We start from the raw sequence: 18984 nt of genomic DNA on the forward strand, positions 1-18984 counted from the left end.
AAACAAACAGCCCAGTTAGAAAATGGGCAAAGGATCTGAACAGACATTTTTCCAAAGACGACGTACAGAGGGCCAACAGGCACATGAAAAGATGTTCAACATCACTAATTATTAGGGAAGTACACATCAAAACTACAGTGAGATATCACCGCATGCCCATCAGAATGGCTATAATTAACAAGACAAGAAATAAGTGTTGGAGAGCATGTGGAGAAAAAGGAACTCGCATACACTGTTGGTGGGGATGCAAACTGGTGCAGCCACTATGGAAAACAGTTTGGAGATTCCTCAAAAAATTAAGAATAGAACTACCATGTGATCCAGCTATTCCACTTCTGGGTATTTATCCAAAGAACACTAAAACACAAATGTGTAAAGATATTTGCACCACTATGTTCACTGCAGCGTTATTCACAATAGCCAAGACTTGGGAACAACCTAAGTGCCTATCAATGGATGAATAGATAAAGACGATGTGGTATATATACACAATGAAATACTGCTCAGCCATAAAAAAGATGAAATCTTGCCATTTGTGATGACATGGATTGACCTTGAGGGTATTATGCTAAGCGAAATAAGTCAGAGAAAGTCAAATACTGTATGATTTCACTTATAAGTAGAAGATAAAAACGACAACCAACAGATGCATGCACACAGAGCATAGATTGGTGGTTACCAGAGGGGAAGGGGGGAGGCAGGAGGGTGAAAGGAATGATAGGGCACTTGTGTACAGTGATGAACGGTGATTGGTCTTTGGGTGGTGAACGTGAAGTAGTCTACACAGAAATCGAAATATAATGGTATACACCTGAAATTTATATAATGTTATAAACCAATGTTACCTCAATTAAAAAAAAAACATAAAAAAGATTTTATGATTTTGTTACTCATTGAAATACATAGTTGCCTTAGCAAAAATGAGGTGACAGTTGTGATGAACCCAAAACTAGTCTAATGGGTAGGAAATAGAAGATGTTTCTTAGATGACAATCTACAGGTGTGCCATGTAACGTCAAGAGATTGGGGATTGTTTGATTATTCTCTTAGAAAAAGGAGTATTGATAGCTAATATTTCAGAGGGGTATACCAGATAGCCAGAAGTGCTGTTTGCTTGCACAGTGCAAGTCCCCAAAGTGTGCATTGCTTAATGCATTTGTTTATTTCTATGTAGGTATTCCATTGTATATTTAAGTAGTAATAGGAATTATTTTTTATAACATTTATGGTCGCATATTTCACAGGAACTCCAGAGTTGAAATTAAATTAGATGATCCACTTTCAACCAAATAGCTGTAGTTAACAATACATCTCTAAGCAATGTGATCTATATCTCATCAGCTGGGTACACTGCCCTGTATTAGCTGGTAATATCCCTGTTGAGGATACATAGTTTAGTTAAGCAAATATTTCAAAATCTTACTTAGAATTAGTTATTTTTATGGTTATGATGTTTTATAAATTTTGTAAGAGCTCACGTATTTTATGTAAGAATCTGCCTTCTGACAGAATGCGGTCATACCAAATACCTTGTTGCTGCTTGATCACTTGATGGCTTTATTTTAAAAAATCACCACGAACTTAATGGTGAGCAACTTAACAGGAGAATTACTTTAAAATCATTATTACTTTTAGCTTCTTTTGGCATAAACTTACTTGAAATGTCTCTGTGACTCAAATTCTTCTGAGCTGTACTTAGAATATGATGGTGAGAATACTCATTGATTTACCTTTAACATGGTTAACTTCTAAAATGTTCAGATTTTTCTTCTTTAGATTCTTATAAATTCCTTTCCTTTATATGTGTATATATATATATTTTTTCCCTCTAAATATCTTTTGCCTTGGATAATTGACATTGAAGGGAATGGGAACACTGTTCTGTTTGCTATGACTATGATGTGACTATTAGTGTAAAAATCTTGCTTTTCAGTTGTGTGGGATTGATTATTTTTTGAATTCTTAAAGGACAAATGTTAAAGATTGCTTTCTGCTTTCTAATATTTGTGTTGAAAATGAGTACACATAATCATTATACTCTGTTCCCAGTTTTCCTTTATGGATAGAATTAGGAATTTAAAAGCTACATTTAATAATTGGGCTGAAAAACTTCATGAAGAGCCTGCCTTGATGGCCTAGTGGTTAAAGTTCAGCGCTCTCGGTGATCGGGGGCCCAGGTTGGTTCCCAGTCACGGAACCCTACCACCCATCTGTGAGTTGCCATGCTGTGGCAGTGGCTCACATAGAAGAACTAGAAGGACTTATAACTAGGATATATAACCATGCAGTAGGGCTTTGGGGGGCAAAAAAAAGGGAAAAAAAGAGGAAGACTGGCAACAGATGTTAGCTCAGGGCAAATCTTTCCCTACAAAAAAAATGCACTCTCAGCACCTAGAGAGAATGATCTTTAAAAAAAAAAAAAAACTTCATGAAGAGTCCTATACAAAATAAATAATATAACCCTACTCCCACCAGAGTCTCTATACATGTTAAAATACATATTTTAGGTGTAAGTGTAGCACCTAACAAATGATATTTACTGCTTTGGAAGGGACATTTTCTCTGTCCTTTAAAAGATTCTTAATCTTTTTGCATTTCTTTATAGTTAAAAATTCTACACAATTTGTTTAGAAATACATTAATGTTTTCCATCTTAAAAATAAAACGTATTTCTGGGTTGTGTTTTCACAAGTTTTACTGGAAAGATTCAGTATGTCAAGATTCTTATAATGTTAATGTCAGCGGTTAACTGTTGAACTTAGGAAATATGCACAACTAGATTTGACCAGTTATAAATCTCTTTCTAATATTATTCCAAGATATGATGTCATGATAGGCATTCTTAAGAATTTCTGGATATTGTTTTTATTCTGTTTTCATCAGATGTGAATACCACCATAGATTGTTTTTTACTTTCTTTTCCTTTATTTGAAAGTAGATTTCTTGATTTATATCTTCTCTGAATTATTTAGCTAATTATAGTAGCTAACGTAATTCTGTTGTTAAGAGACTAAATTCAATCAGTAATGCACAATTAAAAGTTTCTTTCTTGGTGTTTTTCCTGTCTTTATGGTGTTAATTGTATTTAAAAAGTATTTTCTTGGGAAAAACAAGTTAAGGAAATTATTTCCATGCTAATCTTATCAGTTGGTTTAAGGCAATGAGGGGATCCTTTGAAGTATTTGAACAGTTTTTAGGGTTCATGGCAAATTAAAATGTGTTTCTTCTGCCTTTGCATTATTTATTTTGTGAACATTAAAGATTACCTGGAGGAAGGGGGGAAATCTGTGAAGTTATTCAGCTATTATATCTGCAGCAGGATGCTTCTTATTACTCCTGTTTGCCCAGTGTTGTGGAAAGTCAGTGCCACACCCTGAGCAGATGTGAGCAGGGGAAACTCACATTATAATATACCTACGAAGAGTGGTCTTCTGAACTACTGTGGTATCAGAGAGAAAGCTGTAGTTTTCAGAGAATGCTGATTATTTCTAGAAGCATGGAAAACTTGCTATTTTACATTATTTCTTCATTATTAACTTTAGAATAATGCTTAGATTCCCAGTATTTGTTTCCATTATACTTGCAGGTTTTACACATCAACGGTCTTAGACTTACTATTTAAATATTAAATTCACATTAAGAGGAATTGATATAAAGACATTAAGAAAAAGTGAGAAGTGAAAGGATCATTCAGACATTAGGAATAAGGATTTAAAGTTTAATATTATTAAGAAGATACTGTTTAGTTTTATTTAAATAATATTTTAATAGTCTTACTGTTTCTTGGGACTGAGCAATAAATGGATTTTCTTGGGACTGAGCAATAAATGGATTTACTTTAGGAACAGTTATTATGTTTTCAGAGGTGACCAGTTGCTCTCTTGTGATTAAAGTAGTTGCCCTCGATGTATTTTCTGTATTGGCTCTCCCTAAGAATAGATATTTTCTTCAAGAGATCTTGTGAACTCCCCTTCCCCTCCCCTTCCCTGTTCTTGTCATTCTATTTAACATTCCCGTCAGTAGCCTGTGCTCTGACAGTGATGTGTAAGCATCTGGTACAGTGGGGACAAGTGCCATAAGGAGCAGATGTGTGATGGCCTGGTAGACCTCCAGTATTGGCTCTTTTCTCTTTCCTAATCACAGACCCTAGGACAGACTCATAGCAAAAGTGATCTCTTCAGTCATGTATGACATTCTGTGCCTAAAGATCGCTGATTTTTGGAGTTGAGTTAGCAACATGTACTAAATTCGATATCTGATGCAGTCAGTGTATTGCTATACAGTCATTGTACATCTGGGTACATTTGTTTAGCTGGAATAAAAAAGTGTTTGCCACAGTGATAAATCTGGAGGAGTATTAAGGTTTTTAGGTAATAGTTAACATAGAATTGTTAAAAGGACCCCTTTAAGGGTCACTTACATAAATTTATTAATTGGATCTTTAAATATTAAAGCTTTTTTAAAGTAACATAATCTTAATAGATGTATATTTCAGTTATGATTATCGAAAAGGCCTAGAAAATATGTCTGAAAAATTAAAATTCATAGAATGATAAAAGCTTCAAAAATTGGATATTTAGGAAGGGGTATATACTAATAAAGCCTGTACCTTGTGCACAGTGCAGTGTCAGTTTTGAAAACTTGTGAACATTGATTAATGTTAGTAAATGAGTGAACTCAAGCTTCCACTGCTAGGAGTATTTCTGCATGATATTTTGATCTTCAAAGTGAAATCTTAATTAAAGGGAGTTGATAAAGAAGCATCCAAACTCTTTTCCCTGGTTTTCAGAGTCTTCTGCTCCTTACCTTATCTTCCCTATTTTGCTTCATATTTTCCGCTATACATTTCCTTATATTCTGCATTTCAGCCAATCTGGAATTCCTGGTGGGTCCAAACATACTAGGTTCTTTTATACCCTTTGATTTGGTCTTCTTTGGATCCCCAGAGAGTTTTGTACCTACCTAATGGCACCTATCACATGCTGCCTTCTATTTTTATGCCCAAGTCATTCTTCCCAGAATGGGCAATGGAAACTCGGCCTTACTTATTTTCCTTTAGCAGTGTTCCATAGTTACAGAATTGAAGTTGATCTATATATATATGCCTTTTGGGTCATTTATTTTAAGAACATTCACAGCCAGCAATATTAATCTTATCTCCAGGGAGCTGTGTACTTCACTGTGTAAAAGAATCCTGAGTGGTCTCACACTGTCTTCTTCTCGTTTCTGTTTCCATGCTGAATCCTCACATTTCTCTTTGTCTCACTCCCTCATACTTATTTCATAGATCTTGTCTCTTGACTACAGTTGTTATTTATGAGTAAATGATTTATTAATTGACCTTTGTGGCCTGAGGCCCTCCTCTTAACTATTAGACACATTGCATAGATGTCTACTCTGCCTTTCTACCCAGGGCCCATCTTTCTGAAAACTTCAGTGCAATCTTTGATCCATACTTTTCTTTAGTTCTACTGTTGCAGTAAATCCTAAGTCACTGTGAAGATGTAACGCAACTGAGGACAATAGATAGACTATCTGTTTTGGGGGAAAACATGATTGATTTGATATGAGGCATGTTGAGTTCAAGATACTGAGTGGAATCTGAGTCTGGAATTCTGGAAAGACATAGAAGCAGGATATTAGAAATTGGACATCAACTTGTAAAAATGGTGATTGAATGAACAGGAGCATTTGATCTCAGAAGTAGTGAATATATAGAGAAAAGAAAGCCAAAGGAAGGATATAGGGAATGTTTATTTTTAGTTAGTGAGAAAGGAAAGGTGAAAAAAGAAATAAAACAGAAAGGTAAGAAGAGAATCCAGAGAATGCTGTGTCTTAGAAGCCACGGAAGGAAATAGTTTCAAGGACATTCTATTCTATAAACATATCTGCAGTGGTCAGAAAGAATGAGGAAATCATTGGGGGCATTTGAACAAGCAGATTTAGTAAATCATTAAAGTTAGATGTGATTGTCAAGGGCTCTGTGGGAGGTGAAAAAGTGGGGGCAATAAGTAGATTACACTTTGAAGAAGTTCAGCTATGAAGAGGAGTGAAAGGACACAGCTTGATGGGATGGCAGGATCAAGAGAGGCTTTATTTTGTTATTTTTGTGTTCTATTTTATTGGGTTTGTTTGCTTTGGTTTTTAGGCCAGGGAAGCAAGAGGAGAAAGGGATTAGACATGTGGTTACTATTGGAGGGGAGGTCCAAGAAATGATGGGTGAATGGGCTCAGGAACCCAGGTAAAGGTATAATCTTGGCACAGAAAGAAGTATACCTCTCTTTTGAGATGGGAGTAAAGCAAGAGAAGGAGAGAGAAGATTCAGAAAATTCTTGAAGAAGGCTCTCTCATTGAGCTGTGGGACAGCTTCGGGTTGCTGAATAAATGTGTAATTGGGGTCCTGAAAGGCATAGAGTTGTGTAGGAGGGGGTGCGGTGGGGCAGAAAGAATAATGAAGAAATAATGACTGAAATGTTTCCAAATTTGGTGAAAATTATAAACCCATGGTTACAAAAAGTTAACAAACCCCAAACAGAGGAAGCATGAAGAAACTAAACAAGAAAATATTATAATCAAATTCCCCAAAACTAGTGATAAAGAGAAAATCTTAAAAGCAGTCAGAAAAAAACATGTTAATAAACAGAGGAACCAAGAAAAGGATGGCAGCAAGTTTCTCATTGGAAGCAATGCAAGGGAGAGAACAGTGAAGCATCTTTACAGTACTGTGAGAAGAAAACAGTGAACGTGGAATTCTGTACCCAGCAAAAATATCTTTCAAAAATGAAGGAGAAATAAAGACTTTTTCAGAAATACAAAAGCTGAAAGAATTCATCACCAGCAGACCCACACTACAAGAAACGTTAAAGGAAGTTCTTCAGGAACCAGTGAGACCAGATGGAACTATGGATCTATACAAAGGAGCAAAGAGCACCAGAAATGGTAACTACATAAAAAATGTATAGATTTTTTCTTATTATTTATATCTCTTTAAAAGATAATCAAACTGATTTCAATTCCCCTCTCTCAATAATTGATAAAATAGATAGAACATCAGTAAGGATATAGATTTGAATAACAGTATCAACCAACCTGATCTAATTGACAACTGTGTGACTCTCCACCCAGCAACAGTAAGTAGAATGCATATTCTTTTCAAGTGCACGTGGAATATTTACTAAGATAGACCGTATTCTGGGCCATAAAACAAGTCAGTAAATTTAAAAGGTTTTAATTCATACAAAGTCGGGTTTTGTAAACACAATGGAATTAAATTAGAAATCAAAACTAGGAATTTAGAAAAATCCCCAAATTTAGAAACTAAATAATACACTTCCAGATAACCCACGTGTCAAAGAAGAAATCAAAAGGGAAATTATAAAGTATTTAGAACTGAATGAAAAAAACACGTTTCAAAATTTGGGGGATGCTGCTCAAGGGGGACATGTATGCTATTAAACATCAATATTAGAAAAGAAGAAAAGTCTCAAATTAGTGACTGTCGTTTTCACCTTAAGAAATTAGGAAAAGAGTAAATTAAACCCAAAGTAAGTAGATGAAAGGAAATATAAAGATTAGATGGAAGTCAGTGAAATATGAAACAGAAAATCAACAGAGAAAATCAGTGAAACCAGTGCTTAACTCTGAGAATATCCTTAAGGATAAATCTCTCACCAGACTAATCAGGAAAAAAAGAAGTTGCAAATTAACAATATAACGAATGAGAGATGTGATATCATTACAGAATCTCACAAGTATTAAGTAATAAGAGAATGTTATGAACAACTTCTTCCCAATAAATTCAGACCCTTAGGTGAAATGGACAAATTCTTTGGAAGATAAGAACTTTCAAATCTCACTCAAGAAGTAGATAATCTGAATGGCCCTATACATATCTAGTAAGGAAATTGGATATTTTGTTAAAAATCTACCCAAAAAAGAAAACTCTGGGTCCAGAGTGAACTCTAGGGCACTGGTGAGTACTTCCAAAAATTTAAGGAAAAAATAACACAAATTCTACACAGTGTCTTTCAGAAACTTAAGGAGAGAATACTTTCTAATTCATCCTATGAGGTCAGCATTGCCTTGAAACAACAACAAAGATCAGAAGAAAAGAAAACTACAGATCATTATCCCTCATGACCATAGATGCAAAAATTCTAAACAAAAGTTTAGCAAATAGAATCCAAAAATATATTTAAAAAATAGTTATTATGACCACATAGGCTTTATCCCAAGAATACAAGTTTGTTTTACCATTTGAAAATCAAACAGTGCAATTTACTATATTAACATAGTAAGAAAGAAAAACCATATGATTATCTCAATAGATGGAGGAAAAGTATTAGAAAAAATCCAAAATTCATTTCTAATAAAAATTCTCAGCAGTCTAGGAATAGAAGAGAACTTCCTCAATCTGGTAAAGAGCATCTACAAAAAGAACCTATAGCTAACATCATAATTAATGCTGAAAGACTGAATTATTTTTACTTATAACAGGAGCGAGACAAGGGCATCTACTCTCATCAGTTCTCTTCAGTATTGTACTTGAGGTTCTAGCCAGTGCTCTAAGGCAAGAAAGGAAATAAAAGGGAAGAAAAGATTGAATAGGAAAAAATAACTTTATTTGCGTACAACATGATCATCTATGAAGAAAATCCAATGTGTTATACAAAATACCTACTAGAACTAATAAATGAGTTTAGAAAGATTATAAGATACAAGATCAATGTACAACAAAATACCTACTAGAACTAATAAATGAGTTTAGAAAGATTATAAGATACAAGATCAATGTACAAAAGTCAGTTGTATTTCTATAGACTAATAATGAAAAATTAGAATTTAAAGGGGTTTTTCTGGATCATTCTTAACTTTTTTTTACTATTGAATATATTTGACATATAAGATTGTATAAATTTAAAGCATACAATGTGTTACTTTGATACATTTATGTATTGTAATTCAATTGCCATTGTAGCAATAGTTATTAATAGTACACTATGGTTGTCTGTATTCATTATACTGTGCTTTAGATTACTATGGCTTATTTACTACTCGTTGCAAGTTTGTACACTAAAACAACATCAGTTTTATTCCCTCACCCCCCCATTCTGTGGTAACCATCATTTTGCTCTCTGTTTTTTATTAGTTTGACCTTTTTAGATTCCACATATAAGCGATATCATACAGTACTTATCTTTCTTTGACTTACCGCACTTAGCATAATATGCTCAAGGTCTATCCATGTTGTTGCAAATGGCAGGATATCCTCCTTTCTCATGGCTGAATAATATTTCATTATGTATATACCCCACATCTTTTTTTATCCACTCATCCATTGATGGGTGTTTAGGTTGTTGCCATATCTTGGCTATTGTGAATAATGCTGCAATAAACATGGGAGTGCATATATCTCCTCAAAATACTGTTTTCATTTCCTTTGGGTATATACCCGGTAGTGGAATTGCTGGGTTGTATGGTAGATCTGCTTTTAATTTTTTGAGGAACTTCCATATGGTTTTCCATAGTGGTTGGACCAATTTACATTCCCACCAACAGTGTATAAAGGTTCCCTTTTCTCCACATCCTTGCCAGCACCTGTTGTCTCTTGTCTTCTTGATGATAGTCATTCTAACAGGTGTGAAGTGATATCTCATTATGGTTTTGATTTGCATTTCCCTGATGATTAGTGATATTGAGCATCTTTTCATGTGCTTGTTGGCCATTTTGATCTCGTCTTTAGAAAAATATCTACTTAGTTCTTCTGCCCATTTTTAATCAGTTTATTTTTTAGTTATTAAGTTGTATGAGTTCTTTATATAGTTTGGGTATTAACCCCTTATCTGATACATGGTTTGCAAAAATTTTTTCCCATTCTGTAGGTTGTTTTTTCATTTGTTAATTGTTTCTTTTGCTGTGCAGAAGCTTCTAAGTTTGATGTAGTCCCATTTGTTTATTTTTGCTTTTGTTGTTTGTGCTTTTGGCATCATGTCCAAAACGTCATTGCCAAAACCAATATCGAGGAGCTTCTTTCCTGTTTTTTAAAAAACATAAAAGTATCAAAAAATATGAAATTCTTAGGAATAAATTTGACAAAAAATGTGAAATGCCTATACAATGAAAACTATAAAACATTGTTCATAAAAATTATAGACCTGTATAAATAGAGAGCTATACCTTGTTCGTTGGTCAGAAAACTCAATATTCAGGTGTTAGTTCTCTCCAAGTTGATCTATAGATGCAGTATGATTCTAGAGAAAATTTTTGAAGGCTTTTTATTTTTTTGGTAGAAATTGACAGATTGATTCTAAAATTCATATGGAAATGCAAAGGACCTAGAATAGCCAAAACAGCTTTGAGAAAAAGTTGAAGGTCTGATTTCAGATTATGGTAATCAAGACAGTGTGGTGTTGGCATTAAGGTAGACAGACCATTGGAACAGAATAGAGTATCTAAAAATTGGCCCACATGTGTATGGACAACTAGTTTGCAACAAAAGTGCAAAGGCAATTCTGTGAAGAAAAGACTATGTTTTAAACAAATGGTCCTGCACCAATTGGATATCCAGCTACAAAAAAAATGAACTTCAATCCGTACTTTGCTCCATATACAGTAATTAACTCAAAATAGATCACAGACCTAAATGTAAAATCTAAAACTATAAAACTTCTGGAAGAGAACATAGATGAAAATCTTTGGGACTTTACGTTAAGCAAAGATTTCTTAGATAAGACACCAAACCAAGATCCATAAAAGTACAGATTAGATTTTGTCAAAATTTAAAGCTTGTGCTCTTTGAAATACAGTAAACAGAGAATGAAAAGAGAAGTCAGACTCAGAGAAAATATTCGCAAATCATCTATCTGATAAAGGACATATTTGCAGAATACGTAAAGAACTCTCAAAACTCGGTAATAAAAAAGCAACCCAGTATGTAAGTGAGCAAAATATTTGAACCAACACTTCAGCAATGAAGATATACAAGTGGCACATAAGCACATGAAAATAATGATCCATGATTAGTCATTAGGAAAATGCAAACTAAAACCACAATGAAATACCATTACACACCCATTAGTGTGGCTAAAGTTGAAAAGACTGAAGTGTTTGCAAAGATATGGAGGAACTATAGCTCTCTTAGACTGCTGGTGGGAATGTAATATGGTACATTCCCTTTGGAAAACAGTTCGGCAATTCTTTAAGAAGTTAAACATATACATGTCATATGTAGTGATTTTGCTCCTAGATATATGAAAGCATGTCATTATCACTATGTCCTTACACAGATGTTCATAGCGGCTTTATTTTTAGTAGCTAAACCTGGAAATAATCTGAATGTCCATCAACAGATAAATGGATAAATAAACTGCTATATTCATACAATGGACTACTATTCAACAACGAGAAGGGATGAACTGTTGATACGTGCTACATCATGGATGAATCTCAGAATTGTTATTCTGAGTGAAAGAAGCTAGGCAAAGAAGTGTATGATTTGAATGATTTCATTTATATAAAATTCTGGAAAATGCAAACTAATCTATAGTGATAGCAGATTAATGATTACTTGGGGATGGTAGGGAGGGTGGGAGGAAAGGATTAGAGCAGGAAGAATCTTTTGGAGGTGATGGATATGTTCATTATCTTGTTGAAGGTGGTGGATATGTTCATTATCTTGATTGTGACAATGGTTTGAGGGGTATATACATGTGTTGGAACTTATCAAACACTTTATATGCAGTTTATTGTAAGTCATCCATGCTATAATAAAAATAAATAAAAACTGTCTTTGCTATCTGACCACCACTGCTGGCACATCTAAGACTAGTTCCTTAATTTGCCAGATCTTAAGACCCAGGTAGGACTCTTGTTAAAAATATTGAATTCCAGGCTTCAGAATTATTAGGATAAGATGGGGAATCTGTACTTTTCACAAACACCCCAGATGATTCTTCTCATTAGTCAAGCTTGGAAAGCTTGCCCAAGATTAAATCAATTGCACTGTGGTCATCTGAACCCATATTCTTATGTGAGAAAGGGATGTTAGGTTTCTAGTATTAACAGAAAGGCCTAGCCACAGAAAACCTGATTGTGCTTTTACTCTGGTCAGATGAGATCATTTAGAATTGGACAAAATTCTTTTCTCATCAGTATAGAGTATCCTGAGCTCAGCCTTGCGTTATAAATTCCTAAAGTAAAAGTATGGAAATCTCTCAATAGCTCCAACATTAGTTAACATTACATTAAAGAGTAAAAAATAATTTTATTTATATACTTTTTGACAAGTCACACCAGTATGTGTTCATGAAAAAAATGTTTTATATCCTATATATTAAGAAGCTGTAAAATAAAACAGTTGGGAGAAGAGGAATAAGAAGAATAAAAGAACAGTGTTATTCTCTAAATGTTCTTTAAATGGATATAGCAGCAGCCTTTCGTAAAACTTTGGAAAAAACAGCTTGACCTTCTTACTGCCCCCTTTCCAACAACGTCAAACAAAAGGAAATTATAGAATCAGTCTGTCTAAATTTTACATGTTATCGGAAGACTTTAGAGAGCAAGTTTTCCACAAATCATCCTTGTGCTATTTGGTCTTGATTTTTTTTTGAAGGGTTGGTGAGCCAACATGTAATTAATCATTTTTGTTGGCTTTTAAGGAAATGAAACTGCAGTGTACTCTTTGACTTTATTGTTCTTTTTTGATGTTTATTAGTATTGCGTTAAGTAATATGAGAACCTTAGGTGGATGCTTAGTGATGATAATGTGGACAAAACAATGTGAAAGAAGTAATTTTTTTAAGTCAGCTTATACACATTGTACTGTTATGGTACCTGTGTGTATTCGAGGTCTCAGATACCTCCAGTATTACTGTTTAAGTCCCTTACACTCAGAAGTTGTTAGAAGGTACCTCCCTTGTCAGTGGTAGGGGTTATTCCCAGTGTACAAAGTGGTAGTATCTACTTGTTACCAATTCACATTGTTTCTTCCTCCAAAATCTAATTTGGTTTGATTATTCCTTCCCCACACTGCTGCCACAGTGAATAAGAGCAGACCCATCTCATCTCATGAAGAAGGGGTGGGAACGCCTAGCCAGTTTCACTTCTTCGGGCCTTGTTCCATCTTTGTAGTGAACTACTTTCTCTATGGAAATTGGAGACTATTTAAAAAATTAAGCATTACATTTACTGATCAATAATAAAAGTTCATATAAAGTTTTAAGTTAAACAAATACCTAGATGTAAACAGGAATCTTCCTTTAACTTTTATTAATTTGAAATCATTTTTCCATTTTTAGCAGAATAGAATGTTCCCCTTAACCTACTGGTTTAAGGAAAATTCCAGTAGGCTCTGTCTCTATGGAGATTTTAAAACTATACATCCATCTCCATCTATTCACTGCCTCTTCCCTCCTCCCAAAGCACAGACCTCAGGGATGGGCGCTGCTCCACCCTAATGATCACTATTAATGAAAAAGATACTAAGTTCCAAAAGTTCGAACTCTGATTTTGGTATTTAGGGTAATGCTGACGTCAAAATGAGTTGGAAAATGTTCCCTCCTCCCCTTTTTTCTGAAGGAGCTTATGTAGCATTGTGTTGTGGGTTGAACTGTGTTCACCCAAAAGTTAGGTTGAAGCCCTAACACACAGTACCTCAGAATGTGACCTTGTTTGGAAATAGAGTCATTGCAGATGTAATGTTAAGATGAAGTCCTACTCAATTAGGGTGGACCTTAAGCCAGTATGACTAGTATCCTTATAAGAAGAGACACAGACATGCAAGGGGAGAATGTCATAGTAAAACAGAGGCAGAGATTGAAGTGCTGCAGCTGCAGACCAAGGAACACCAAGGATTCCCGGCAGACCACCAGGAGCTAGGAGTAGGCAAGGAAGGATTTTCCCCTACAGGTTTCAGAGGGAGCAAAGCCCTGCCGACACCTTGGTTTTGGACTTCTAGCCTCCAGAACTGTGAAACGATAAATACTGTTGTTGAAGTCACCCAGTTTGTGGTCGTTTGTTATGGCAGCCCTAGGAAACATATTTTTTTCTTTCAAGTTTGATGGAATTCACCAGTGAAACTGTTTGGATGCAGGGTTTTCTCTGTGGAAAGATTTTTAATTATGAATTCAGTTTCTTTAATAAGATATATGGGTCTATATAGATTTTCTATTTGTTCTTGTGTCTGTTTTGGTAATTGTGTATTTCAAGGAATTCATTCGTGTTCATTTCATCTAAGTTGTTGAATTTATTGGCATTAAATTGAGTTGTTCATAATATTTTTTGATGTAATGATGTTCCCTTTTTCATTCCTGATACTGGTAATTTGCATCTTTTTATTTTCTTTGATCAATCTAGCTTAGTGGTTCTCAACTGGGGGCAATTTTGCCTCCCCCCGAGGAGACATTTGACATTCTCAGTTATCACACTTGAGGGCATCTGGTCGAAGCTAGGAATGCTGCCAAACAGCCTGCAGTGTACAAGACGCCCCTCACAACAAAGAATTAGCCAGCGCACAGTGTCAGGAGTGCTGAGGTTGAGAAACCTGTTCTCTTTTCAAATAATATTATACCACTTCATGTTTAATATAAGCAGCTTACAATATAATACTTCCACTTATCCCTTTCCATCCTTTATGCTATTGTGCACATACATTTTACTTCTATATTTATTATAAACCCCATGATACACTGTTACTGCTTTTGCTTTAAACAATCTGTTAAGGAAATTTTAAAATGAGGAAAAGATACCTAGTTGTTACTCATATGTTTTCAGCACTATTCATTCTTTGTGTAGAACCAGATTTCCATCTGGTGTTTTTTCTTTCCACATGAAGAACTGCTCTCATGTGTCTTGCTGTGTAGATCTACCAGTGACATATTCTTTCAGCTTTTGTTTGTCTGAAAAATTCTGTATTTGCCTTCATTTTTTAAGTATATCTTGGCTTGGTGTAGAATTCTCCATTGACAGTTTTTTAAAGATTTTAAAAGATATCATTCCATTGTTTTCTTGTTTGCTTAGATTATGATAAGAAATAAAGCTGTTGTTTACTAGTATAGGGCTTTTAAAACAAATCTGTATATTTTAGGGAGTATTTCAGGATTTTGTTATTATTGAAAAATAATAACTTAAAATTTAATGCACTGTGCTTAGATTTTATAAACAGACTTATTTTAGACTTACATGTTTTCTTTTTCCATTTTTTTCTCCACTCACTAAAAAATGTTTTTTTGGGAAGTTACTTCTCTGACCCTCAGTTTCCTCACCTGTAAAATCAGGCTACCAATGATTCTCACAGATTTCTTGTGAAAATTAATTGAGATAAAGGATGCAAAATGTCTAGAACTTCTAGGGAGTCATAAACACAATACCATAGTACACGGGTGTCCTCCTCCTCCTCCTCCAGCTTCAGCTGTTCTGACCTCGGGGTTCATGAGTGGCAGCAGATCAGCAGGAGTGCCCATTGTGAGTCCTTCCTGGCTCCGTGGCAGCAGCTCTGTGTAGACACATTGCCTGCCCTCCACACACTCCCCATGAGCCACAGTGTAGCCAGGGCTGGGCCAAAATTGGGAGCCCTGGTTGGGCCGTGAATGAGCATTGTTGCCACTGCTTACGATTTCTGTTCTTACCAATAGCTCACATGTTGATTTTAAATAAATCTAATCTTTTACTCAAGCAAGGTTGGAAGATATTTTTTTCAGGATACCTCCATCTGTTAATTTAAATTATTGGACTATAATAAAAATACATGGCATCTTATGTTTTACATAATTTGCATATTTTACTCATTCAGGATGTTCTTCCCTCCAGTTAAGCTAAAATTATATTGATTTTCCACTTCTCAATTATGTAGACTAGCTATAGTATTTAAAGTAACAGATTTTCATAGTAGGAAAATCTTAGACATAATAAGCAGTTTTAGGTGGTGGGCCTTGTAATCAACTAAAAACAATTCTTTCCAACAGATCTAATTACCTTAGAATATGCAATAATGACATTCACGTTAAAGGATGCATTCATTAAAATGCTCTTTTATGTCCCAGTGAAAGAAGCTAACTTGGTATGGTAGGCTTCTTTTTGTAGATAATGTTTTGCTTTCCTTAAGAGTTGGTTGATCTGCTGTTTTTGGTGCATACCCAGCCACAGGCAGCAGCACTCTGACACCTGTTTTAAATATCCTCTCATTGTGTTGCTGCTCTTCTCCTCAGTGGGCCTTCGGAGTGACGCTGTGGGAACTCATGACTCTTGGCCAAACGCCCTATGTGGACATCGACCCCTTTGAGATGGCTGCGTACCTGAAAGATGGTTACCGAATAGCCCAGCCAATCAACTGTCCTGATGAACTGTAAGTTTTTCTGAGCTTGAAGACATGGGTTTCATTTCATTCACCATGTTGGGATAAAAGAAAAAGAACAAGTGTCCATATTTGTACAGAGACTTCCCTTTGGAGAATGGTGACTCTTTGGACTTGAATTAGACTCTTGGAGAGAACCACAAAGTCAGCCAGACTCATTCACTCTTTAATGCATTTGACATTAGGACTTTTTGCACTGTAGTGCTTAATCTAATCCAAGAGACTAATATACGTAGTGAGAAAACACTGAATCCTATGTCAGTTATTCTCTGTAGAGTGAGTACCTGACTTTTATTTAGGCAACCTTAAGGACATACTTAGTTATAAAAAGCATTTCTCGCTGTCATCTGGCCTTGCCAGTTGGTGTCAATTGATATATAAGGAAGATGTTCTGAGCTAGTGAGTGAGAAAGTTCCTGTTTCCTGCTTTCATCACATAGCTAATCTTCCCATATAATGGGATTGGGACTGGCAAGAGGCTATTCAGGGTAATTGAGTGCACAGATGAGTGTGGACTTGGTTCCAGAATCCCCTGAGGGTTTCTACACCATGGCGAGGTGGCAGCTTTTGCATTGGTTTTACTATAGATCGAGGATTCTCAGAGCTTAGGTAAACTTTCCTCTTCCTCCCAAGTTTTTTCTCTCAGAACTTAAATATAGGATAATACAAGTTATTATTTTGACTGTGTTTTAGGTATTTAGATGAAATCTATTTGCTGATATATTTTGATATGATGTCATGAAGAATTGAAATCCACAATTTCTAGATAACTCGTTTTAGCTTCTTTTCATTTTAGAACCGCCAACATTTTAGAACTGCCAATCATAAGTAATATTGATTGATTAAATCCTCTCCATGCCCACATTTAGTCAGAAAACATAACTGGCATCAAATTGACCAAAAGGTTAGGAGTACTGTATCATTACTAGCCAAATTTTCCGTTTTTGTCACTCTGCAGATTTGCTGTGATGGCCTGTTGCTGGGCCTTAGATCCGGAGGAGAGGCCCAAGTTCCAGCAGCTGGTGCAGTGTCTCACAGAGTTCCACGCAGCCCTGGGGGCCTATGTCTGACTCTCCTCTCACAGTCCCACAGCAGCAGGAGGAAGGTGCTCGTCAGGGCTCACTTGGAGCCAGTCGCGGACGCTTCGTACATCCCGTGACACCAGCAGAAGCACATTTGTCTTCCAGAACACCGTGCCTTAGGAATGCTTTAGAATCTGAACTTTTTAAGACAGACTTAATAATGTGGAATATTTTCTAGATATCACTTTTATTAGGTTAACTGAAAAGGTTTTTGTAAATTTTTTGGCCAAAAATTTTTTAAAACATAGTTACTTTGGACTAGGGGGTACATTCTTACAAAATAAATAAACAGTTTTTAAAATTGTCTCAACACAGATATTTGGTATAGCTATCTTAGTGCCATCTGCTTTTTATTGTCAAGGTAATGTAGGTTATTTACCTTTAAAATTTCTTTAATATTTATCACTAGTCTTGGGAATGGTTTGTCTTCAAGATGCAGTCCTTTTTCTTAGGAAAAGAAAAACAGCATAAAAAGATGTGTGGTTTCCCTTGTACAGGAAAAGGCAATATTGGAGGCAGAAAACTTTTTTAAAAAGCTAGAGGAAAAAAAGAAATTAAAAAAAAATACTTGTTAGAAACTGCCCTTTCTTGGAAAATTTTTTTTTTTTTTTTAATGAAAAGGAGTTCTGCTTTCTTATTTTTGGGGAAGTAGGAACTGAATTCATTGAAACATCTTAAATTTGACAGAAATTAGCATTTCCTTGAGCCAGAAAAGTGAGCCTGGGGCAGGTCAGTAGTAAACAATGGTGATTTTATTTATTTTTACTCTCCGGAAAAAGAGAGAATACAATTCCAGAAAGTGAAATCATATTTCTAAGGTTAAGAATCCCTTTTATTGCACCTAGAATAGTGCTATGCACAGAGTGGGTGCTTGAGTTGTTATGGGTAAAAAAAGTGTAAACTGGTAAATTTTGTGCTTATCTTCAAGGCTGACTTAAGTATAAAATTATTTTTTAAAACACTTGAAAAATTAAAGTATTTGTTTTATATTATGACAGTATTGAAAATATTGTTCATAATGAATGATTGGTTGTGTCTGGTAAGTCTTTGAACATGTAACAGCTAGATATCTGTGTTTTATTTCGTGGGTGTTTCACTCAGGCTCCCAAACCCTAACACAGAGCTGGCTCTACTCAGCTTCTAGGTTCTATAAAAAGTTGGGATTATTATTACAAGGAAGTATTACAACACACTGAAACTTTTCTCCAGAGCCATTAAATTAGGGGTATGTATGTTTTTATGCTTGGTTATAGTTGGCCTAAGGCAGAGTTGAATGGGCCTCCTAAATGGAGGGCCCCCTACAGGGGCCCGCCTCTACTCTCATCCTCACAGGTATATAAGGGAGAATGCATAGTGGTTGGAGGCTTTTGCTGTTTTTGAAGAAGATTTATGAATCAGCACATCTGGAAAAATAGTTCATATGGTACATGCTCTGCCACAAGCAGGCCAAGAGCATGATTTTTCTGTGTAACATTTATTAACACTGGTTCTTTGGTTTTATGAAATACTCAGCTCTCTGAATGGCTGGTTTTTTAAAAGCTCTTTGAACTGTTTG

The 18984-nt window shown here is 35.3% G+C and overlaps 1 protein-coding gene across 2 annotated transcripts in view; it reads left to right on the forward strand.

The window, feature by feature from the left end:
• Positions 1-18421, forward strand: part of RYK (receptor like tyrosine kinase) — a 96966-nt gene extending 78545 nt beyond the window's left edge. For both annotated transcript variants that reach the window (XM_087430552.1, XM_087430553.1), the window contains exons 14-15: positions 16203-16339; positions 17306-18421. In XM_087430552.1, the coding sequence (XP_087286678.1) occupies positions 16203-16339; positions 17306-17417 (249 nt within the window). In that variant the 3' untranslated portion in view covers positions 17418-18421. The remainder of the gene's footprint in view (positions 1-16202; positions 16340-17305) is intronic.
• The last annotated feature ends 563 nt before the right edge of the window (positions 18422-18984 follow it).

This window comes from Ceratotherium simum, chromosome 5 (assembly GCF_057802395.1).
Source record: "Ceratotherium simum simum isolate JZ-2026a chromosome 5, ASM5780239v1, whole genome shotgun sequence".
Classification (NCBI taxonomy): domain Eukaryota; kingdom Metazoa; phylum Chordata; class Mammalia; order Perissodactyla; family Rhinocerotidae; genus Ceratotherium; species Ceratotherium simum.